At 44.8% G+C, this 24789-nt stretch overlaps 1 protein-coding gene across 2 annotated transcripts in view; it reads right to left on the reverse strand.

The window, feature by feature from the left end:
• Window positions 1–265: 265 nt before the first annotated feature.
• The window catches only part of SLC15A4 (solute carrier family 15 member 4), a 33165-nt gene continuing 8641 nt past the window's right edge, over window positions 266–24789 (reverse strand). Inside the window, exons 2-8 of one of the 2 annotated variants that reach the window (XM_030821673.1) lie at window positions 21956–22251; window positions 17239–17407; window positions 16688–16765; window positions 16080–16248; window positions 8195–8350; window positions 6607–6765; window positions 266–1405 (exon numbers count right to left, since the gene is read on the reverse strand). In XM_030821673.1, coding sequence (XP_030677533.1) covers window positions 1245–1405; window positions 6607–6765; window positions 8195–8350; window positions 16080–16248; window positions 16688–16765; window positions 17239–17407; window positions 21956–22251 — 1188 coding nt within the window. In that variant the 3' untranslated portion in view covers window positions 266–1244. Of the gene's footprint in view, window positions 1406–5862; window positions 6383–6606; window positions 6766–8194; window positions 8351–16079; window positions 16249–16687; window positions 16766–17238; window positions 17408–21955; window positions 22252–24789 lie in introns of those variants that run through there. The other variant, XM_030821674.1, reaches the window with a different exon arrangement.

Genomic DNA, 24789 nt, shown 5'->3' on the forward strand with positions numbered 1-24789 from the left:
AAACAACAACGTGAGGGTTTTTTGGTTTGTTTTTTGTCTTCTCCAAATGCTGAAACTACCCTTCCATGCAGAGGAGGCTGCAGAACCAGGAGACGCGCCAGATCATCGGAGGGCTGTGCAGGAGCGCACTTCCCCACCCTCCCCTCAGTTCCCGACTCGGGAAGCTCTGCGCCTTCTACACAACACCGTGTGCGTACGCCACACCAACAGCGACTGAGGACAAACCACGCAAAGAACCGGCTCATGGATTTCGAATTTGAGATGCTTTTTATAATAAAGTTATGCCAAAAATACAGCAACAAATACAGAAAAAGTATTAACAAACATAGAAGCCCCAGAAACATGTACAGTAACGATACAAAAATGTGACTGGTCAAACAGCTCAAGTTCACATTTAACACTTTCAATTATTTTTAATTACACTATTTCTGTTCAAAAGAATGTTTTCCTTCCATACAACCATGGTCGGTCTTTAGTCTCAATCGTACCAAAATAAAGCTATATGTAAGCACTGACTAGGTAAGGTGTGAAACACCCCGTGAGTTGCTCTGTGGCTTGACGTGGGACACATGGTCTCAAATGACTCTTATGCATGCCTTGCCTTAAGAAAGAAAAGTAATGTTGATGGTTTAAAAAGTAAGTACTTTTTGAAGCAGCAGATGAAATGTGTTTACTACCAGCCTAAATCAAAGAACATGGCAAGAGCAAGATTGTTCTCAGGAAGGAAACCATAAATATGGCATTTATGTAAAATCCTTGCAGCATCTGACCATGCTTTTATCTTTAAAAAAAAAAAAAATCCTCACTTTCCTAAATATAAGTAACAGTTTATTAATTTTTTTTTACAGTGAGATATGGCTATGGGAAGCGGGTGATACTATTTGTTTAAGAAACTGGGATGCCAACTAACATGTGTAGTTCCCCAAGACTTTGCAATCTCCATTTGTGGGTTTTTGTAAAAAAGGGAACCCAGCTAGAGGATTCACAGAGACCTTGAATGACAAGCGACATACTCGAAATCTGCAGCTCTCCTCCCGGAGGGCCCAGCGTGCCAGGAGACACGCCGCAGTAAGGCACTTACCTAGCTCCTTTGGATAGAGGGGAAGAAGAAATCAATCCAGGCAACATGCAAGTTTCAGTGAAGTCAGACATTTTATGGGAATTTAAAGTCTTGCCTGTTCTCAGTGCATCCCGGTCAGTTACTGACATGTCAGCCTCAGAAACCGCACATGGCCTCAGGAAGGTCAGGCCCTCCCGCTGGTGGGCACGCCATTGGCTCTTGATCGCTGATGGTCTCGATGATAGTCATATTTCACAGAAACAATGAGGAAAAGCAGGAGGGTAGCTCCTTGAATAGCAGCCAGAAGAAAAAAGTAATAGTTCAAATAGCAGCCGTTAATATTACCTGGAGAAAACAAAAGGAAAGCGGCAGGTAAGCTGCACTGCTACAGGTATTTTTTCAAGACTTTACTATTTAATCTGGTTCCCACTAAGGTTTAACTGGAGTCATAAAAAAAGAAACAAATGGTGTCTCTGTAGTCCAAAATGCACACGTATCTTGCTTTCAAAACCACTGGAGAAGCTCCCTGAAGTTAGATACATCTCCAGCAGGGGCTCTGGAGGTGGGATCTCTGCAGTCCCCCACCTGCCCCTAGCAGCCCATCCCTCTCTTCTGTAAGGTAAAAGGAGGAGGTTCCCTGAGAAAACTAGAAAAGGTAGCTCCCCAGTACTCAGGAAAATCCCTGCGTGGCCTGCAGACACACATGCGGTGGTGAAGGGGACAGTGTCGACGCAGAGTGTGCCTGAGGCCGCACGACAAGGCTGCAAATCAGGAGCAAGGGGAAACCTGCCAACCCAGCCTCCTGTGACTGCTATTCCCCCCACACCAGAACATCTGGGCAAAGTAAAAAATTACCTTCCTGTTTTCTTGCCACCAGAAACAAGTATTGGCCGGTCTGGTGTTATCTCCTTCCTGCCTTTTCTGAGGCAGTGTTCCTCCCCTCAACTACTTCAGGGGAACTTCCTCCATTCATAGTTATGATTGGCCTGGAACTGTACTGTTGAGGAAGGCAGACGCGAAGATAACGAAAGAGCACCTGACTATCTCCTTATTGAATTCTGAGGTGAACGTCTTTATAACTTGGCTATAGAACCTGTGCGCTTTTGGCCGGGTGCGGGGGCTCACGCTTGTAATCCCAGCACTTGGGAGGCCGAGGCGGGCGGATCACGAGGTCAGGAGATCGAGACCACGGTGAAACCCCGTCTCTACTAAAAGTACAAAAAAATTAGCCGGGCGTGGTGGCGGGCGCCTGTAGTCCCAGCTACTCGGAGAGGCTGAGGCAGGAGAATGGTGTGAACCTGGGAGGCGGAGCTTGCAGTGAGCCGAGATCGCGCCACTGCACTCCAGCCTGGGCGACAGAGCGAGACTCCGTCTCAAAAAAAAAAAAAAAACCCTGTGCACTTTTTAACTTTTTAGCATCACAGATTGCACTATGACACAGCCTGAACATCGCGAATTCTGGATTCACTGCATGGGTCACTGCGGGAAACAACACACCCAACACACCAGGGCCGACAGCTGGGCAATGTATCAAAGGAAGAGATGAGCTGGTTTTTGAATGTGTCTTAAACATGTTCAGGTTTTAGCATCCTCAAACTGACACAAGCAGATACCTCTGCATACTTTAATACAAAGAGTTAGCATACACTGAATACCCAACCCAGTTCCGGGCACTATGGAGGCATTTTACGTGCAACGTTTGCGTCCCAAGCAGGCTGGACAGCGCAGAGGCTAAGGTCATGGGCCATGCAGCTCAAGCGATAAGGCTTGAATCCGGCCTCTGAGATCTCTGTGCTCAGTTTCCTCATCTGTAAAATGGGGAAAGCACTGAGGAGCAGCATTTCAGAAAGGCACTCAAGAGGGAGCCGGGACGCGGTGAGGGTGCTAGCACCATGTGCCACGGGCATAATCCCCCTTTCACAGAGGTCTGGAACTGCCCACTCCGGAAACTGGCAGTCTCTCCACCGGAGAACAGAGTTTAGCCAGCACCGGCTAACATCACCACTCAATGTGCAGACATGGGAACGACGTGTGAGCAGAAAACAGCAGGACTTTAGCTCATCATGACTGATCATCCAGGCCAAGCCGAGTGTCGCCCTGTGCTCTCCACCACAGCTGCTCCTGCCACCATGGCCGTCCCTCTGTCTCCATACCATGTACATCACCTGCCACCGGCTGGAAAGCACTGCTGCACGTTTCTGCACAAGGTCGCAGGCACATGTGGCCGGCAACATCACGAGGGGAGGGAGTGCTTTGGAATCAAGTTGCTCCATTTTCTGCTCCTCTTCAAAAACACTTTCTCATTTGTTTATTTTAAAAAGTGAGACTTCCTTTCTTCTGAAGACCTTTTTAAAGCTGGGTTATTCTGGCACTTCCTTTTTCTATCTGAACATATATTGCATGTTCAACAGTGCATTTGTTAAATAAACACAATATAATACACGTCTGGGCCGGGTACAGTGGCTTATGACTATAATCCCAGCACTTTGGGAGGCCAAGGTGGGTGGATCAACTGAGGTCAGGAATTCAAAACCGGCCTGGCCAACATGATGAAACCCCGTCTCTACTAAAAATACAAAAAATTAGCTGGGCATGGTGGCTGGCGCCTGTAATCTCAGCTACTTGGGAGGCTGAGGCCAGAGAATCGTTGCTTGAACCCGGGAGGTGAGAGGTTGCAGTGAGCCAAGATCATGCCACTGCACTCCAGCCCGGGCAACAAACGTGAAACTCCATCTCAAAAAAAAAAAAACAAAAACAAAAACAAAAAAAGCCATACATCTGTATGGTAAGATCTCACACATTTTTAAAGAATGCTCATTTACGCCAATTAAAGAAGATAATTTCCTGTGTCTGATTTAGAAAGAGAGCTGCTAATACCCTGAATTCTACCAGACTAAAGCTTTATTTTTTACAACAGATGTTTTACACTATTCATTCAATCCTTATGACTTACCAGGCTCTGTCCTGGGCAGTCAGTGGAAATGCAAACCCCAGCTTCCTGAAGCCTGGCACTAGCTGTCACTGATGTCCCAACACTGGCATTTGATGCTACTGAGACGAGGTTGTCATCAAAACATCAATGACATCATTTTATGTGCCTATTTTGAAATACGAGTCTCCCCAAATGTACCAGTCACTGAAAACTTCCCGAGCTAAAGCTGGCAGGCCACGTGAACTGAAGGCTGAGGCCACATGAACTGAAGGCTGCGTGGCCCTGCGGGAGTGGAGGTGCGGTCCGAGCCCGCAGGCAGACACACCACGCCTCATCAGGGTCTGTCTCAGGGTGGCATTACACAGGGTATTTGGAAACGCCTAAGTCGCCTGGGAGAAAACCTCCCATGCATTCCTGGGCCTCTTCACAGACAGAAGGATATTTACACAGGAAGATGGCAAACACTAGGGTTTTGACATTTGACAAGACAAACTCTTGGGCCCCCGAGGAATGAGCGCACCTGCCCCCCAGGCTCAGAGGCAGGACAGGTATTCACAACAGCCCCACACTGCCAACATCCGGGCACCCACCGACAACAGCATGGATAAATGCCTCGTGACGGCTCGTACGAAGGAGCAGTACTCAGAAGTACAGGGGAGACGCTCACAGACAGAAGTGCTAAGTGAAAGGAGACAGCCACAGCCCAGCACAGGACAGGGGAGGGTAACCTGTGGGGGCCAACGCTGGAACAGTACAGGTTTACCTTCTGGGGGCGGCAGTAAACTAAGGAGAGAAGCAAGGAGGGCTTCCAAAAGTTCCTCCACTGAGATCCAGACTGCAAACACAGCAAGCTGTGCTTAAGACTAGGGTATGCACGTTCTCCCCAGCTTAAATAACACTAATAAAAGGAGCCTGCTGGGAGGTCGGTAAGAAAAAAACAATGTAACAAAACTCTGGGGACTCTCCCTTCACAGTGCTGTGACTTTACAGAAAGCTATTTCCTGTGTCAGTCACGAGATGCTGAGGCAGGGCCAGGGATAAGGGTGGCACAGACACCCCGGAACCTGGCCTGAGAGCTGCTGCTCCTTCCAAGGACACACAAATTCAGGGAGAACTCTCTCTGAGGAGCGGGCTTCCTGTGGATTTCCCATGTCACAGCCTTTATTTCTCCACCCAGGACGCCAAGGGCTGCTCGACAGATGAGCTCCAACTCTCCTTACTGGTGTGAACCAAGGAGGCTGCCATGCAGCCGGGGGGGCACAGCCTGGGGGCTGCTGGCAAACACGCCTCCTTCATGAAACACTTCCCATTCCTGAAAACAACAGATCCAGGGCCATCCCCAGCACACTCGCCCTGAGTGCACCAATGCAGGGCAAGTCCACAAACAACCTGTCAGACAGAAATGATGAATGAAAGGTCAACTCTGAGATGTGAAATTAAATTAAGAATGAGGATTAAATGACTAGAAAGCAACGAGAATGACCAGCCAATCCTTTATGACACATTTAAAGATAAAACAAAAACCAAGAACCAGAACCTTCGTCTTCAGAGCTATGGACTTCGGTCTTTCTTTGAAGGAGTCTGTCCCATGTACCACAAGAGGATCTTACTCCTCGGGCTGTTCATCTTCAGAAGGCGGGAATGAAACGCGAGCCCCAAATCCACTTGCCCTCCTCAGAGCAAGCAGCCCTGAGCTGGCCACGGAGGTGGCACCCACAGCCAGAAAACATCGGTGACAAGTGTCCAGGGCACATTGGCGGCTTGGAGTTCTGGGCCTTACATTAGGACTCCACAGGCCTATACTCATGGAAGGACTCTGGGAATTCTGCAATTTCTGCAGAAAAGTCCCTAAACGTTCATCAGATTCTCAAGGGGATTTGTAAGCTAAAAGTGGCTAAGTACTACCAGACCAGAGCAAATGCCACATGATTATACAAGAAAAAGTAACAAGGTTGTTTTTGCAGATAAAATATTTTTACAAAGGAAAAGAAAGAAGAAAGCTTCACTTGCTGGGTCCATTTAAAAGCATCGTAAACCTGGAGAAAACAAAACTCATCTTTTGTGAGTGGTTCTGTTCAACACTCAAGATGCCACCTACAGGTATTAATTGTAAAAACCCATTATGATTGATCATGAGTAATATGTTTATTTTTAAGTAAGTAACTTACTATCTATCTTGTCTTTTTCATATCAGAAAAGGTAGTTAAGAAAAGAAAACGGAAGTACGCCACCAGGTTAAAGAAAGGGAAGCTTGGGGTGCAGATTCAGCTGCCTCACGAAGACTGCGCTGGACGAGGGTGGAGAAGGTGCCTGTCCGTCAAGGACATCCCCATAAGGAGTGGTGGCTGCAGCAGCTGCTCGCCGGGCTGTGGCCAGGGCAGGCTTGGCCCCTGGGATGAGAAGAGAGACTTGCTTGTCTCTTGAAAACCGTTCATGATGTAAGGAAACAAAAGTGATGCAAGCAGCACAGAGCAGTGCTGTGGAAGGAGCGGCCGACAGGCAGCTCGGGCAGGCCATCCACGTGAAAACACCTCCGCTCACTCAGCCATCTCCTGAGTGCCCGCGCCTCCCCCTCACTGGCTATTTTCAAAAGGGACAGGATGCTGGCTCTTACCAAAGTCTGTGTGGCTGCTCATCCATCCGATGGCTTTGATAGACACCAGCGCCAGCAGTCCAGAACCCACGAACGACCCGACGCCAGAGAAGAAAAAGAACAAGCCCATTATGGCACTCTGCATGGACTTGGGGGCAGCTGAGTATGCAAATTCCAGGCCTGAGGAAAGAAAAGGGAGGGTCGTTTTTGTGAAAGGGGCACTTTAACACATGGGATCAATGCTTTCACCTAATATAGCAGAGGAAGCGTGGGGTCTCCTAGGGACTGAGTTCTGCAGACAGGCACCACCTCTTTTCTACTAGGAGGATGATGCTTACTAGCGATCAAGAAATCAGTGGCTACGGGCCAACTGTTCATTCTCCTAGCCATTAGGACAATTCCTAATAAATTCAATGAGCAGAAAGTTAAACTCCTTGCTCTCAAGCTTAAAAGTAAGGTCATTTGTTGGCTCTGAGACTTGTGTTCCTTAAAGAGATTAAAGAAAAAATTTTCCTATATTGTCAAGGAATGGGAGTTTGAAAACAAAGTACACACGCTAAACTGGGAAATCTACATAAGGATTCTATTTCAAAGGCAATATACTTTATCTTTTTTTTTGTTGAGACAGAGTTTTGCTCTTGTTGCCCAGGCTGGAGCGCAATGGCACGATCTTGGCTCACCGCAACTTCCGCCTCCCTGGTTGAAGCAATTCTCCTGCCTCAGCCCCCTGACTAGCTGGGATTACAGGTGCGTGCCACCATGCCTGGCTAATTTTTTGTATTTTTAGTAGAGACAGGGATTCACCATGTTGGCCAGGCTGGTCTCGAACTCCTGACCTCAGGTGATCCATCCGTGTCGGACTCCTAAAGTGCTGGGGTTACAGGTGTGAGCCACCGCGACAAGGGCAATATACTTCAAAACTATTTTGGCAGGCCCATCTATAAATTTAGATTTTTATAACTAGACACGGAGATTTGTAGTGTATTCTAAATAGAAGTCTATTCTGTTGTGATTTATTCCCTTTACAAATTCATTAGCCAATTCTGGATGAATTTTCTAAAGTGAAAACCACCACTGACGACTTCCCACACATCCATCCACCTCTGCATATCACTCATTTTCTCTTCTCTCTCACTCTCAGCAGCTGGACAGATCTGCCCAGAATACACTTGTTCAACCACTGCAGGACTCACTAATAGGAAAAGGGAGGCCTGTGAGAACATGTTTCTAAAAATTAGATCTGCTTCTTTACGTACATCTAAACGAAGCGCACTGAGAGCTGTGAGCTCAGCCCAGCCACCACGGCAGCATGGCTGAGGCCTCCGCTGGGAACTATCCCACCGCGAATGCTTTCTTCTTCTCTGTCCTGTGGCACTTATAGGGTAGTTAACAAATTGTCATGAAAATATTTTGCGATACTGTTTTTACATAAAGAAAGGAGAACCTCAGCACTGGTGTGTTTACCTAGCGATTCACATTCTAAACCACACACTGCCAAAAACTACAGAAGTGCTGCGCTATCCTTGTCTCAACATATTCCAACAGCACAGTCAGAACGCCAGAGCGCTCATGCTTGTACCTGGACACCTCCGGCACTAAAGGTCCTCACCTGCGATACTTGCAAATATCTCGCTGATCCCAATCAGCAGGTACTGCGGCACCTGCCACCACAGTGACAGATCGGCAGCATGGTAGACAACATTGCCGATGGTCTGATTAATGGTTTTCTCTTTAACAAGGTTCAGCCTTTTACTCTCCAAAATTCCTAGAATTCAAAAGTAGGTTAGTGTAATATTCATTTATTAACATTTACAGTTAATCTAAAAATCTGATGTTTGCCGCAAGACTTCGTAGTGAACGTGATTCTGATGCATGAAAGGACCAGGTCTAATCACAGCTTCCCCCAGGACTAATAGGCCCCCAGCCTTCAGCCTCCTAAGCAGGCTGAGTGGAGGTCATGGCATAGCACACCTACTTCACTTCAGCTTTTTACAGCATTTTATATAAAATCAGATGTTCAATATGTTTCATTTAATCCTCAAATATCTGGATTGCTCACCCATACCTCATTTGTCTCTTACAAAGGGGAGTAGGAGAAAGTTAAATAGTCCTACTATAGAATTAACAGTAGCGCTATTTTACCCAACAGCAGGTAATGCTGAGATGTTCTTCCAATCATAGTGATGGACCGAAGGTGATCTACTGATTTATTATTATAACAAATGACGATAATAATGACGATGATGATGTTGGTTTCCCTGCATAGGGTAGGCTTAATCTTTGCAACAAAGTAAGCTGACTTCACAAATCAACCTCTGCTTTCAGCAACACTGAGATCTCACTGCAGGTGCAGGCTAAGTTACTGGTCACCTATCAAGAGTAACAGAAAGACATGAGAAAAACAAGCAAGGGCAGCAGCTCCTACTCTACAGACAAAAATCAACCAACGGAAACAAAGTGTAAAAGCATCTATTTGCAGGTCCAAGTCCTTAGGTTAAAGATACCACCGAGTTTCATTTTATGAAGAATTCTTATTGCAAATTAGGTCACAGGCCTTAATATTTAAAGCGTATGTAAAGATATGTTTATTTTAAAACATGAGTATGACGAAAGGTCTGGTCAGAGGGCAATGGAATGAAAATATTAAAAATGTTCCTTCTAAAACCTGAGCATGAGAAAGGACCAGGATATGATTCACAGGGCGATGAGAAGACAAACTCTGGAATTTCCACCTCAAATCTCAACTGAAATGCCAAGCAAAGTGAAAACATTCTCCAGGATCAAGGTAGAGACAGACCTTCGAGCCAACCCACAGCTTACTTCCATCAGAAAACCTGCAGCCCCACCCTGGAAGAGTGTCAAGGGAAACCCAATCCTTCCACTCTGCCCTCCACGGGACAAACATAAACGCAGACCCAGGCAAGGACAGCAAACTATTTAGAGCCTTAGTTGCTCTGGAAAGGGCATCTGAGGGCATCTCAATCAGGCGAGGCTGGTAGTGACAATAGGGATTGTCCCCAAATGACAGCCTTCCTCCCCGACAGGGCAGCTGACAGCAATCACAGTGCTGCACCCCTAGCCCTGGCATCAGCGCCTTCAAACACCAAGAATGAACTGTGCGGCAATGGCTTCCCCTAGACACCCAAGGTCCCCAGCTCCCGCCTGCTGCCTGGGACCGTAGCTGACTACACTGGTTCCCACTCCTTGAATGGGAACAGAACCTATGCAACTCAAGCAGAAATCCAGGTCTATTTTGGAAATAAACACGAAAGGTGAGTAACACTTTTCTCCTTCACAGGAGAGGAGGAGAGCCTTAGGACGACACCAAAGTGTCTGCAGGGGGCGGGACAAGGGAAGGTTACTCATGCGGAGGACAATAAGTAGATTTTATAACCTGAATGGGAAAGATACTACTATTGCTACTGGCATAGTTCCACCAGAGAACTTGTCTTATTATTCAAGAAAACACGGACTCTGAAGACTAAGGATGAAAAAGGTAACAGAAATTAAGGGGACGTTGGCTTAAGAGAGAAACAAATGATGAGATCAAGAATTAGGAGAAGAGAAAATGAGAAAACAAATAAGCCTGATTATTGGTGAGGCTGTTAGCACAGAGATGAGCAGCGGCAGAGGCGCACGCACAGCCGACACTGCGGAAACCAGGATCGGGAGGGGTGCCCCAGTAACGAGGGATGCGGAGAGGCAGAGCCAATGGGGAAAGTGACCCTGCCTGGGAACAACTGAGAGCCCTGGAGAGGCTGGGACCGGCCGAAAAGCAGCAGGGTTCAGGCTGAGTGACAGTGACATGGCAAGGGGGCACCCAGTAAAAACACGCATGGGATGCGACGCTGGATAATCAACACCAAAGTCAGGATAAATGAGCCAAATCCTTCAGATAAAAGTCATCCAGTTTCATCAGTTTAAAAAACAAACAAAACTGAGTATTACGGTTAACACACAGAACTAAAGCACAATATAACCCAAAGACTGCAAATAAAGGAGAGGACAGGCCAGGATGTATCAGACAAACAATCATAAAGGGAAGAGGTGACAACAAAAATACCAAGAAGAGAGAAAAAGAATCAAAACCCAAAATAACCAATAGGTGCCATGTAGGAATTGTTCCTTGTGTGATGAGCCGCTTTTGTTGACGGATTCACAGACAGCACCTCATTTATTATTCACAGTAAGCCAGGGGGAGAAATAACGCAAGCTCATTTGAAGATGAGGAAAATGAGACTTGGAGACAAGTGGCAGAGCTGAGGCCAGGCTTCACACCCGGCTCTCAACGATGCCACACGCGCTACCTTCCAACTGAACGGCTGTTTCACTATGAATGACACACAAATCATGAACTTTAATGTGAATTAAAATATCATCCGGCTGCTAGAATCTCACAGGAATACACTTCTTTTTGTCCTTGTCAGAATAAGTAGACGAAATAAAAAATACAGCTTTATTTGGCATAAAGTTTACAAACTACAGACACAAATAGAAAGCGAGGCCCCAGACCGACTTCATGACAACAAATAACTCCTGAGGCCTACAACATGTCCGGGACGACACGATGAATCGGACAGACACAAAGATCCGGGTCCGCGTGGAGCTCCGTTCTGACAGGCTTATGTTTTAAGCCCTGTCTGTGCCTTCCCATTCACCACAGACCCACTGTGTTATTCTTGGACCACACACTCATCCACATGGCCTCAGGCCCACTGCCAGTATTGGAGTTTAGGACTCCTGCTGTAAAAGACCTAATTAATATCATTGGTAGTATTACAGTACATGAATCATCCTATTCACCTACAACAAAGAGAGTGATATTTGGCCATAAAGGAAGCCTTGAAATCCCCAATGCAGGAATTATAAAAGCCATAATCTCTCCTGACTCAACAGAATTTGCCATCATTAACAAAAGTATAAACAAAAACATCAATATTGTAAAACTTAAAAATTCTCTGAAATTAGTCTTAGATCAAAAAGAAGACCAAAACCGGTTTCAATATTCACAGAAAACAAGAAAGAGAACATTAAAACAAATCAAAGCACACAAGAACTGACCAAAGTAGTAATAACAAGCAAATTCATAGCATTATCTTTTCATTATTAAATAGAATGGAATAAGTAAAAGTGAATGAAAGCCAGGCCTAGTGGCTCACGCCTGTAATCCCAGCACTTTGGGAGGCCAAGGTGGGCAGATCACAAGGTCAGGAGTTCGAGACCAGCCTGGCCAATATGGTGAAACCCCATCTCTACTAAAAATCCAAAAATTAGCCGGGCATGGTGGCAGGTGCCTGTAATCCCAGCTACTGGGGAGGCTGAGGCAGGAGAATCACTTGCACCAGGGAGGCGGAGGTTGCAGTGAGCTGAGATCACGCCACTGCACTCCAGCCTGGGTAATGGGAGGGAGACTCTGTCTTGAAAATGAAAAAGTTATCAAATTTCCTCTCAGAGAGGTCATGGACTCAAGATGACTTCAAGCTAGGCAAATGCTTGGAACTCCTTGAGACCAGAAAGATAATTATTGTCCCCTTAAAATATTTTCCTGCCTACAAAGAAAAACAGAGTATACCAGCTCTTTTTAAGAAGCTATATTACCCCACCGAAATCTGCCAAAAACAACCATAGACCGAAGTCAATTCTAGATACAGATGAACACGCACTCAATGATACAGCAGCAGAGTCAGGTCAGATGATCAACATCAGCCTCTTTTAACAAACAGGGTTTGTTTTCTAAAACGCAGGAATAGTTAAATATCAGGAAGCTAATACAATGATATAAATAAAATACATGAGAAGCCAAAGGCAGCCGGGGGGGAGATGTAATTATCCTTGGATACCCCCCAAAAAAAATCCAACATTCATGCTGGCTAGATGTTTAATGTCATCACAAATATCTGCTTTAAAAGGCAATGATAAACTTTCAACTTAACTGTGAGCTACTAGTGGCAGTTCCATTAAAATCAAGGATGAGACTAACGTTGAATCAAAGAAAAAGAGAGAGATATAATTATTACAAAGACAGAAAAAGAAACTATATTATTTGAAGACAAAGAATGACCATTTGAAAATGGTTCACTGAAACTCACAGAATTTTATAAAATCCCATATATGAGGAACTGAAAATACATAAAGTAGTTAGGAATAAACCTAACATAAAAGGTAGAGAACCTAAAGAAATGTATAAAACTTTCCGAGGTTCCATAAATAAAATTATAGGAATTTTTTTTTTTTTCTTGAGACGGAGTCTCACTCTGTTGCCCAGGCTGGAGTGCAATGGCACGATCTCGGCTCACTGCAACCTCCGCCTCCCGAGTTCAAGTGATTCTCATACCTCAGCCTCCGAGTAGCTGGGATTAAAGGCATGTGCCACCAGGCATGGCTAATTTTAGTATTTTTAGTAGAGATGGGGTTTCACCATGTCGGCCAGGCTGGTCTCAAACTCCCAACCTCAGGTGATCTACTCACCTTGGTCTCCCAAGGGAAAATGTTTTAAATGGGAAAAAAATCCATAAGCTAAGAGATAAAAATTTGAAATCCTTAAATAATCGTGATCTATTATGTAACAACACAAAAAAAGAAAAACCTGGCCAGGTGCGGTGGCTCACACTTATAATCCCAGCACTTTGGGAGGCCGAGGCGGGCAGATCACGAGGTCAGGAGATCGAGACCACGGTGAAACCCTGTCTCTACTAAAAATACAAAAAATTAGCCGGGCGTGGTGGCGGGTGCCTGTAGTCCCAGCTACTCGGAGAGGCTGAGGCAGGACAATGGCGTGAACTCGGGAGGCGGAGCTTGCAGTGAGCCGAGATTGCACCACTGCACTCCAGCCTGGGCGACAGAGATTCTGTCTCAAAAAAAAAAAAAAAAGAAAAGAAAAAGAAAAAGAAAAACCTATTAGAAAAATGGGTACAACACAAATTGTACACAGAATATAACCGGTACAGTTATATTCTGTGGGGATCCAGGTAAACCATGACCCACCTAAGATGACAGAGTTTGATAAATTTTGGGAAAGAATCTTAAATGTCACTAATAACATATGTTAAAACAATAATATACCATCTTTCAACCCTTCGGCTAAGAAAAGATTAACAGAAAAAAATCATTTATTATGGGTGTAGATTTATTACGGGTGTAGATTTATTATGGGTGTAGGTGGTAAGCTATAAGCAAAATCAAGGTTCTTTCCCATTAAAATTTTGGTTTGCTATGATGGTTTCAAATCTCTACTCAAAGACCATTAACATCTCTAAATAATACTCACTAGAGCTGGGAATGAAACCGCATCAAACATGGGCAGGTGTTTTATTAAATTTAATAGATTGTACTCATGTCAAGTTATAAGACATATGTAACTCTTTCCAACTACTGGCAGGTAAAGCTTCTTTCCAACACTGGGTCACTTGAGAAAGAACGCCTCGTTCAGAACGCACACACGCTGGGAATTTTCCACTTCATGTCACCAATTCAGAGGCTCTGGAGCTGCTGCCATCACACTAGGTCAGAGCGCATGCCTCCCCACAGGCGCCAGCACTCAGTAAGAAGGCAAGCACTGTGCAGAGGCTGCCTGACTCCGGTCAGTACGTACTGGACTTCATGTACTGTGGATTTTGCTAGCGCTTTTTTTTTTTTTGAGACAGAGTCTTGCTCTGTCACCAGGCTGGAGTGCAGTGGCGCGATCTCGGCTCACTGCAACCTCCGCCTCCCGGTTCAAGCGACTCTTCTGCCTCAGCCTCCCGAGTAGGTGGGAATACAGGTGCCTGCCACCATGGCCAGCTAATTTTTGTATTTTTAGTACAGACAGGGTTTCACCACATTGGCCAGGCTGGTCTCAAACTCCTGACCTTGTGATCCACCTGTCTTGGCCTCCCAAAGTACTGGGATGACAGGTGTGAGCCCCTGCACCCGGCCTGCTAGCGCCTTTTAAAGACAGAACTGACGGAGTGCAATGGGGAAATCTCAACAGTGACTAGTCTGGCACTTGTATCCTGTACAAACACATATAGAAACCACCAGAATGACCTGCATGGCTCTCAAGGCAGCCCACAGAAGTGATTCAGCCATTTATGAAACTGAAAGAGAGGATGTTAGGAAAGGAGCCCAAACCAAGTATCTACTGGAAAAGCCTCCGGAAACCAAGGACGTCTCCTTTCCCGCAGGGAGGGAACGAGGACTCCCTTCCTTGGCATCAACCAGTGTGGTGACGGGGCACAGCGAAGGCACTCCAGCCCCGGAGGGAGAGAGAGATCTGAGGCCAAAGCTGAGCCTGCGCTTTGGGGAGGTAGGACAGACAGGCAGACACAGCCTCCAGTGCAAAGACTTCCTGCAGACAGCCCTTCTGCGTGCACACTCTGCTGAACTGCAGCCTGCAGCTAGAGCCCTGCAGCGATTCAGTTCTTCTCTGCCCATGCTTATTTCCCCATGTGCCACAGCTCTGGAAGAGAAGCTGAATTATAAAGAAGGCACAGCAAAAACTTCATTCAGACACGACCTCACTTTAATTATCTATTTGAACAAAAGAAAATGCAATAGTCTTCTAAAATGTCCCAGTCTCTAGAATAGAGATTTCTTAAGCCCAGGGACTAATTTCTTTAAATCTATTAAGTACTATATCAATACATTCAGTCTGGCAAAAGTAGATGAAGGCTGCTATGAAGGCAGCATTGTTTGAGAATATTAAATTCCATTTCAGCAGTGCTTAACACTGAATTCCTCCTAACAGCAGATAATACATAGTTGGTTCAAGAATATCAACTTTTCTTATTATGTAACTAAGCTGTTTTATCATTCAATAATTTTCAAATATTAATGAAGGGAGAACTCCAAAAGAATTGAGAAAGTCAGCAATACCCAGCTTTATCAGCAAAAGATAAACAACTCATTTCAGCACATAAAAATAATGAAAACAGAATGGAAACCCTCAAAAGGATAACTCTCCTCATCAGAGTCTAGAGACTTAGGCATTTGTTCTTACCAGGTTTATTTGTAGGGGGAGGAGATGCTGCCCATGAGCCTATAACAATCTAGAAACATTTTTGTCACCAGAAAAATGCACACAGAATTTTACATAAAAAATTCAAAGGACTCACAGGCACCCTGACACTTGTTACTAAACCTAAGGTTAGTAATCTGAAGGTGGAATTCTCATCCTTGAGAATGATATAGTACCTTTAATTTACAAAAATTCATCTATTCAGCATTCAATAGCCTAATTCTAAATCAGTAGGTAGAGAAAAACCTCCCTTTAACTCAGTCCAAACGTCACTTTTCAGAGCAACCCAATGGTTTTAGTACCAGAAGAAAAATGACGTATCCTTAGGAAAATAATCTTAAACTTTAGGATTAGTGCTGTAAAATAACTGACACACATCCTCTTTTACAGACGTGCACTTCCTGAACAACCTGGGGCATGACTGGGTGTGAACACTGTATTCTGAATCCACAACTGCTGCAGTGGGGCCTGAGGAGGAACGGAGCAGAATGCCTCTCACCTGCAGCAAAGGCCGAGCACATGACAAAGAACATGCCCACGGCGATCCTCTTCAGGGAGGATGGGAGCAGGCCGTGTCTTCTCAAAATGGGATCGACCAGTTTGTCCTTCAGAGGGATGAGCAGGAGGATGAGCACAGCATCAAACATGGTCAGCCAGGCTGCAGGGAGCTGCGGTGAAACACAGGAGGAGGCGTTTACTCCCCACAATGCAGGCCATCACCTGTCTTGAGAACCAGCGTCTCAATGGGAGAAACGCATGTAAAGAACAGTTCCTCTCCACAAGGTACAACCTCTTCAGTTTAGAGACAACGAAACAGGGAAAAGATTTCCTTCTAAATGAATCTGCATTTGCTTTTCTGTGTTTTGAGGGGAAAATAATCAGTTGAAAAATACTAAGTAATGTTGAACTGATGTTAGTCAACCTAAACTAGCAAATGATACAACCAATGAAAAAATATTCTCTAAAATAAGTAAAAACTCTATTTCAATAACAATGCTTTTGTGTTGGTGCCGTTAACATTTATAAAACATTTACAGTTGGTAGAAGGAATCCATTTATTACATAAGCCCAAAATGACAATTTTCAGATCATTACAATTGTTCTTACCGTGTGAGGAGTGGTTGTAATATTTGAAATTTCTGGAATCCTCAAATGAAGACTCTGTAAAACATACGTTGTCTGCATCTACGTATAAAAAACAGTATCATTATATGTGAACCAACTGTGCCCTCAAACACTCTAAGCATCCTGCCCCTCCCCTAAACTAGACTCTGAGATGCGACACAGCAGTGACTCCCAGAAACAGACAATGGCTCAAGTTTGCAAACAGACAGGTCAATGATTCGGTCATTGTAAAGTCCTCTGGAGATCAATTTTGAAAAAGAACGGCCAGTTATCCAAAGGAGAAATTACATTAACAAGAGGGGCCTGAAAAACCAGAAGCATACCTGTTCTCAGCTTCTTTTTCAGAGAGGCTTTAAACATAGTTAGAGCAGCCAAAATGACTCCATAACTAAAACCAAAAATTCCAAGATTCTGTAGACTCATGGAAAAAAAAAATCACCTAGTCCTAACTACTTTAGAAATGGCCAAAACAAGTGCTAGGGTAAGACTTCATAGGAAGATAAAGGAAATTAAACCTGTTTGTCACCACTCACTTGGAAATACACTGTCCAGTAAGGTATCAAAGCCAAGAAAACAGGGACAATCTTGACCAGAGCTTTCACATCTTCCACTTTCTCTTCTGTAAATGGCCCACCATGAGACATCTTACATGAATCAAACAGACTTTGTTTAGAAGATTGCTGAAAGACTCCAATGCCTTCACTTTGGGAAATAAAATGAAGGAATTAGTTTTCTTCCCCTCCCAGCAATCAATTATTTGGTCACAAATTAAGTTTGGAGGTAAGAAACCAGCTCACTGTATTGAATCTGCTTCAACTCATTCCATCACTTACTAACTGTACACACCCAACACAGCTACCTAAATTATTTCTAAATGTCACAGAATGTACTGAAACAGCTGACAAAGGGACTTTCTAGTCAAAGTGCAATTGGGCTACTGTAATTTTAGCGTGGCTGGAAGATCTGTGATGACAGTGTGAACCACAGCTGAGCTGAGCCCCAGCGTAGCTGCCAGCTCGGCAGTCTCCGAATGGGGAGAGTCTGCAGCTCCACCTGACACTGGGACGGACACTAGCTACGCCACTGGATAGCATATGAAAAAATGCACTGGACTGTGTGAATTTTTAATCAGCTAATTTATCAAACATCAAGACCTGACAGCCAATACCAATGCTGTTAATAAAATCCTGCTGGTTAAACTGAGTCACTGGCAGGACTGAGGCAGGCTTCTATTCTCGGAGGAAAGCTGTCAGCTCTTGGATTAAGGAAGAGCTGTGGGAGAGGGCAGTGCTGGTGGTGATGAGAGGACGATGTCCCTGGCTCTGTCCCCTGACAGTAGGAAACAGTGAGTGCCCAGTGCACCGCGTCCCATGTGCTCCCTCATTAACCATGTGGTGTTAAAACTCTTCAGGGCCCTATTGCACAGAGGAAGATGCCTGGGCACAGACAGTGAGAAGGGTGCCCGAGGTACAGCCAGGACTTGGACCCAGGCAGTCTTGGCTTTACAGCCTGAGGCCCTGACCCCTGCAGGACACCACTGCCCCTCCACTCCCTGCCACTGCCCTCACATCTGCTGGTCACAGCAGGAACATGGACCTGGCATTCCCAGCTCTTGTACTAACGAGTTTCACTTACTCGCTCTGGGCCTGCTTCATGATTTAGAAAATGAACAGGCCCCACTAGACAGCTCCACACTCTCTCCCAGCTCCAAAACACTCTAATGGGGAACGGGCACCAAGGATCTCAGGGGTAAAACAGGAAAACAAAGTGCACACTATTCTCTAAAGCCAGAAGTACCAGGAGAGAGTTAACTCCCATTAAGATTGTGTTTAACTGTGGGAAGCCAACAGAAATGGCACCTGTCAGCTTTCTAGTTTATTAACTCAGGTCCCATTTTACTATGGTGCTGGTATTTTAAATTCTTTCTCTTATAAAGTCAACATTTTAAGTCTGGACATTCAGAGTGGGGAAAAATGGAAGCGCTGAAAACTATAATTTAATATTTTAGCCAAATTTTGGACAAGAAAACTAAGTTCGATTCAACAAATACTGATCGAGTACCTGCTGTGGGCCCTGCATTGCTCTATCTGGGGGCTAAAGGAGAGGGCTCCTGTCCTTATGGACTTAGTCTAGTGGGGGAAAATAATCAGAAACAAAAACACCCAAAAGTGAAAATAAATTCCAAAGACATTATAAATACTTGCACTAGAAAACATTAACTTCTTCAAGTACTACTTCTTTTCAAAAAGGAAATGAAAAGTCCTTTTGTACCTAATACAGATACTATCAGTGGTTTACCACATCATATTAAATACGTTTCACTAAAAACATTTAAATAATAAATAACAAATCCATTTTCACACAAAGAATCATTCACACGGGTTACTGGTTATATTACTTTCGCTTTACATAATTAAAATATTTAAAAGCTGTGAAATCAGTATGCATCTGAAGCTTTACTGGGTTATACATATTGTTAGGTGCACTATTTTGCAACATACAAGGGTCCAACACGAAGCCACGGTCACAAGTGACACCTGAACACCCACAAGAGCCCTCTGCTCCTCCCTCAAAAGTTGACGAGCTCCAGTTTCAGGACGCCTGTGCCCGAGTCTCTGTGAAGGCCGCACGTACGTGTGTGTGTATTCTCCAGGGAGAGAGTCCACTGGTTCTCACAGATGCTCAAAGAAGTATGTATCTCAAAAAGCTGTAGAACAATTTCTACTCTGGTCTGATGAGTTGAACAAATACACCTTCATTTCTCATTTAATATCAAGCACTATATTATCTTCAAAACACAGATCAACCTGGATTGAAACTGAGATTGGGCCAGATGAAATTAAGTGTCACGACTGTAAAAATGCTGGGTATGTCATTCTTCCTCAGGCTTTGGAGGCCCCAACTTTTTTTTTTTTTTTTTTTGAGATGGAGTCTTACTCTGTCACCCAGGCTGGAGGGCAGTGGCGCGATCTCGGCTCACTGCAAGCTCCACCTCCCGAGTTCCCACCATTCTCCTGCCTCAGCCTCCCAAGTAGCTGGGACTACAGGCGCCCGCCACCACGCCCGGCTAATTTTTTGTATTTTTAGTAGAGACGAGGTTTCACCGTGTTAGCCAGGATGGTCTTGATCTCCTGACCTCATGATCTGCCCACCTGGGCCTCCCAAAGTGCTGGGATTATAGGTGTGAGCCACCGCACCAGGCCTGGAGGCCCAACTTTTTTAAGGCACTCTCGTCACAGTGGTCACCACTGACAGGGCCCTTATTGTGTGCCTGGCATCCTGCTGAGGGCCTTGCATACATCACTGTGCTCAGGCCCCACAGTGATCCCATGAGATGAATCCATCTCCGCTGTACAAAAAGGAAAGCTGGGTTTTGCAAGATCAGTAACCTACCCAAGGTTACAGAGCCCGTTCATACAAACGGCAGAATTTGAGAATTTTCAGACCATCAACTTTTCTGCAAGCTAGCCGTCGCTTCTTTTCCCTTATTTTTGCACAAGAAGACTTTCAAAGACAATCCTAAGAGGAAATCAGTTTCCTAAGTAAAAGTAACTCCAAACCCTCTCCACGCTGCCATTTGTGCGTTAAAACCCAAATATGTCCACAAAACAATGCTGTTCTCCTGCAGAAATGTCTATGGGCTACCACCCACACAGATACTAAAACTTTAAGGGCTGTTCCTGAAAAGGACTTCTAGGATCTGAAACACTGCTTTTGTCTAATCAAATATGGCCCTGGCAAAAGACTAGTGTCAGCTAAGATGGGGCTACCTAATTTTTTTTTTTTGAGACAGGGTCTCACTTTGTCACCCAGGCTAGAATGTAGTGGTGCAATCATGGCTCACTGCAGCCTTGACCTGACCTCCTGGGCTCAAGCGATCCTCCCACCTCAGCCTCCTGTACTTTAATTACTAAAAATTCTTCAGCGTGGTCCCACCATTTGTAGTTTTGAATTATGTGTCTGAATGCCACAATGACCCACTGGCATTTCCAATAGGTCATCTAGACTGGTGAGATCTGCCAAAACTCCACACAGGGACAGCTGGAGCAATCAGAGACATCAGGAGCAAAGAAGTAGACGCACAGGGCTATTTTGGTGTAGTTTCAATCTACCACGTGGAAGGAATATTAGACACATTCGCTATGGCTCCAAGCACAACAGTAAGACAAACACAGACAAGCCGCAAGCAGGCAGACGTGTGAGTGGGTCCGCAGAAGAATGTCCAGCAAACAGTGCCATGCCACAATAGGGTGCACGGCTCCCATTGTGCACTCCACCCAGCAGCCTCCAGGCATTTCTACGTTGATCAAAACATTCCATGAGGGGACTGACTACAAAAGGTCCCAGAGACTTCTCTGGAATGATGGAAATAATCTATGCCTTGACTGCACTGGTGGTTACACAACGTGAGTAAGTTTGTCATAATTCACAGACCTGTACAGATATGAGGGGTAAATTTTACTATCTGTAAATTATTCCTCAATAAAGAGTAACACAAACATTTCTGAGCTCTCTTCTTGGGCTTAGTTCTGGACTTTATTAACTGGCATCTAACATCACCAAACATGAGTCATAGTTGGCCAGTGACTTGGAGGGGTTCTGAGGACACAGGCCTTTCTGTTTTAACACCTCAGTTCATGGGACTTTGGTGCTAACACCGGGTAAGTCCCATGAGATCATCTGGTTACCCTCAGTGCATCTTGCCATTCTGCTACTGCACCTTCCTGGCAGAGTTACAGACCTGACCGCTGCATGATGGACCTGACCGCTGCATGATGGGGCCCACGCTGACCTTTAGGTAAGAGGCAGTGGCTTACTTTTTAAAGAGCAGAGACAGGTACTGACGGCATAAGCAACTGCTTAGCTTTTCATTCAAATGTATTTCAAAGCTTTTTAAAATAAAAAGAAACATGCATAAAGCATGTCTTCTGTCTCCTCGATGCCCTCCACAAATTTCTACCTTTATAATCTGGCACCAAAGGAGTTTCCGTCTACATTAGCAGTGAGAGAAAGTGTAATGTGGGGTTAAAGCATGAGCTCTGGAATCAGGCCACTGGCCTGTCTTTAAGATGGGATAATAAGACCGCACTCGTTTCCCTGGGGAAATGCAATGTTAAAGGAGAGAAGACATGTAAAGCACTCAACCCGGGCCCAGCACACAATAAGCACGCAACAAACCTCAGCTAGGATGTTAATAAAGAGATCGATAAAGTCCTTTCAAACAGCCCGAGATGAGAACTAAGTGCTTACCCATTACTCTGGCGCTCTCCACTTTGCTTCTGGGAACAGCAGGAATACGTCAGTATCTTGAACATGTCAGTGAAGGCACTGCCATCAGGAGGCTTGGTGATGAAAACGCTCTGGCCACAGAGGAAGACCACAAAAGCAAGGCCGACGCAGACAGTGGGGATCGCATAACCAGTGACAAAGCTGATGTTCTGCTGAATATAGGCAATGCCACCTAACGACAGGATCGCTCCCAGGTTAATGCTCCAATAAAACCAATTAAAAAATCTCCTAGTAGCTTCCGGACCTCGATCTTTAACCTAAAATAACAGGGAGGAAAGACACTTGAAGATATATGACAGTCTTCAAGGATGAAAAACATATACAGTCAAGTGGTTAAAATTACCGTTGTCATCACAACCTTTAAGAAGCGCAACACAATCAAAATGGTGTTTAGAGAAACATTCACGGATCTCGACAAAAACATACCCCACGCTTTTAATTACTACAGGTGCTGGGTAGGTTTCCCTTAATTACACTAAAGTCCAACTAATCCTAGAGACTTTTTCCGAGTATGTGGACCACTTGCTATAGAATTTTTCTAAGTACCTGAACCACTTGCCTTGGATTACCTGGAATGCTCTTTAAAAACAGAGTCGGCTGGGCATGGTGGCTCACGCCTATAATCCCAGCACTTTGGGAGGCCGAGGCGGGTGGATCACTTGACGTATGGAGTTCGAGACCAGCCTGGCCAACATGGTGAAACACCGTCTCTACTAAAAATACAAAAATTAGCCGGGCGTGGTGGCGGGCACCTGTAATCCCAGCTACTTGGGAGGCTGAGGCAGGAGAATCGCTTGAATCCAGGAGACGGAGGTTGCAGTGAGCCGAGATTGTGCTACCGCACCTGGGTGACAAGAGCGAAACTCCATCTCAAAAAAAAAAAAGCAAAAACAGAGTCACAGGACCCATGCTCCAGACCTACTGAATCATGGTCTTTGGGGCCCAGGCCCAGGAATCTGCATTTCAAGTAACTTCCCAGGTGACTTCTACTCACAGGTAAGTTTTAGAACCAATGTTACAAAGCTCCACGCCTTACTGAGCTACATGCAAGTACCATGAGGCACCCCGCAAATATGCTTAGGCCCCAAAGAGACTGCAGGTGACATTTGTTCAGTGAGGCCAAGCCACCACCCACACCAATTGTATCTGGTCTCCTGAGAATCAGAGATCTCAGTAAACTTGAAGCAAAGAGGAAATTACAGACTAAAGATAAAACCACATGCTATTTTTAGATTAGACAGGCTATCAGTGGAATCGGAGAAATTCTGATAAGGGTGGGATTTCCAAAAGGCTCAAAAATCACTGACTTCCTGGACTCAAACAAAAGCACTGAGGTAATCATGCAACGTGTAGGCTTACGGAGTTCACGAGGCTACCTCAATGGAGCCCAAGCGGTGGGAACAGGTCATTTGGGGGCAGACACACCAGAAGCCTTCTCTGCCCACCTGGATTTTTACCTCTAAATAAGACACTGTGCAAATGAACCCTGTACTAGACAGAGACATTTCTAGTGAGTTTCATTTCATAAATTTGTTTTTAACAAACTTATGAGAGGCTGATACTGGATCTCATAAAAAGACTCTCTTGCTGTCTTAAAAACTTCTATTCTACTGTATCACTCTTAAGTCACAGGTTATGAAAGTTAGAAAATTCTTATTCCAATAACAGATCTAGTTTCTGGATCCACAGAACAATCAGCTCTACTGAATAACAAATTCTCAATGGGGCCAAAACAACCAATTATGGCTGGGCATGGTGGCTCAGGTCTGGAATCCCAGCACTTCGGGAAGCCAGGGCAGGCAGACTGCTTGGGTCCAGGAGTTTGAGACCAGCCTGGGAACACAGAGAGACCCCCATCTCTACAAAAAATTACAAACATCAGCCAGGTGCAGTGGTGTGTGCCTACAGTCCCAGCTACTTGCGAGGCTGAGGTGGGAGGATCCCTTGAACTGGGGAGGAGGTGGCAGTGAGCTGTGATGGCACCACTGCACTCCTGCCTAAGCGACAGAGGCCCTGTCTCAAAAGAAAAAAAAAGATACGGTATGCAATAAGCACATGCATCTTTTTAGCAGTCATATATTTGATATGGTATTTTAAGCTCTATTTTTTAAAGATTAAATCAGGGGTATAAAATTTATAAAATTGTGTGCACCTCTCTAAAGGAAATAGAGCAAAAGAAAAAAAAAAAACTGTGTGCTCCTCAAAAAGAGATTTGTTTGAAGTCCAAAGATTAAGCATAGCTACTGTGGTGGCAGGTCATTTAGTTATATATAGTAACACCACTTCAAACTAAAAATCTAAGTTTAAAAGAAAATCACATGTTCTCAAGAGTTTAAACTCTTCTCCTATCTATGACAATACTGAACAGAGGTCCTAGACCAAATGCAGACATCTCTACCGAATAAAGAGTTTGAGATGAGAACTTTTTAGACATCTAAGACACTTCCTCACTAGGACACAATGCATTTAAATATTGCTCAACAGTGGACACCAATTCTCATGCTATACTAGACATGGACCAGGAAGAAAAATGAAAAATGTGAGCAGAGAAATGGTTACTGAGAAAACAAAACTAGAAGTGTAAAAGCAAAAAAAAAAAGTAATTTTTTGACAAGCATAAAAGAGGCCAGTAAACATAGTATCTAAACTTAATAGAGGCACAAATGATTTCATAACTGAAATGTACTTGGACCTTCCCATTACCCACAGTGACACTGCACACACCTTCCCACGGTCTCACTCGGACCTTCCCATTACCCACAGTGACACTGCACACACCTTCCCACGGTCTCACT

The sequence above is a fragment of the Nomascus leucogenys genome, chromosome 10 (assembly GCF_006542625.1).
Source record: "Nomascus leucogenys isolate Asia chromosome 10, Asia_NLE_v1, whole genome shotgun sequence".
Taxonomy (NCBI): Eukaryota; Metazoa; Chordata; class Mammalia; order Primates; family Hylobatidae; genus Nomascus; species Nomascus leucogenys.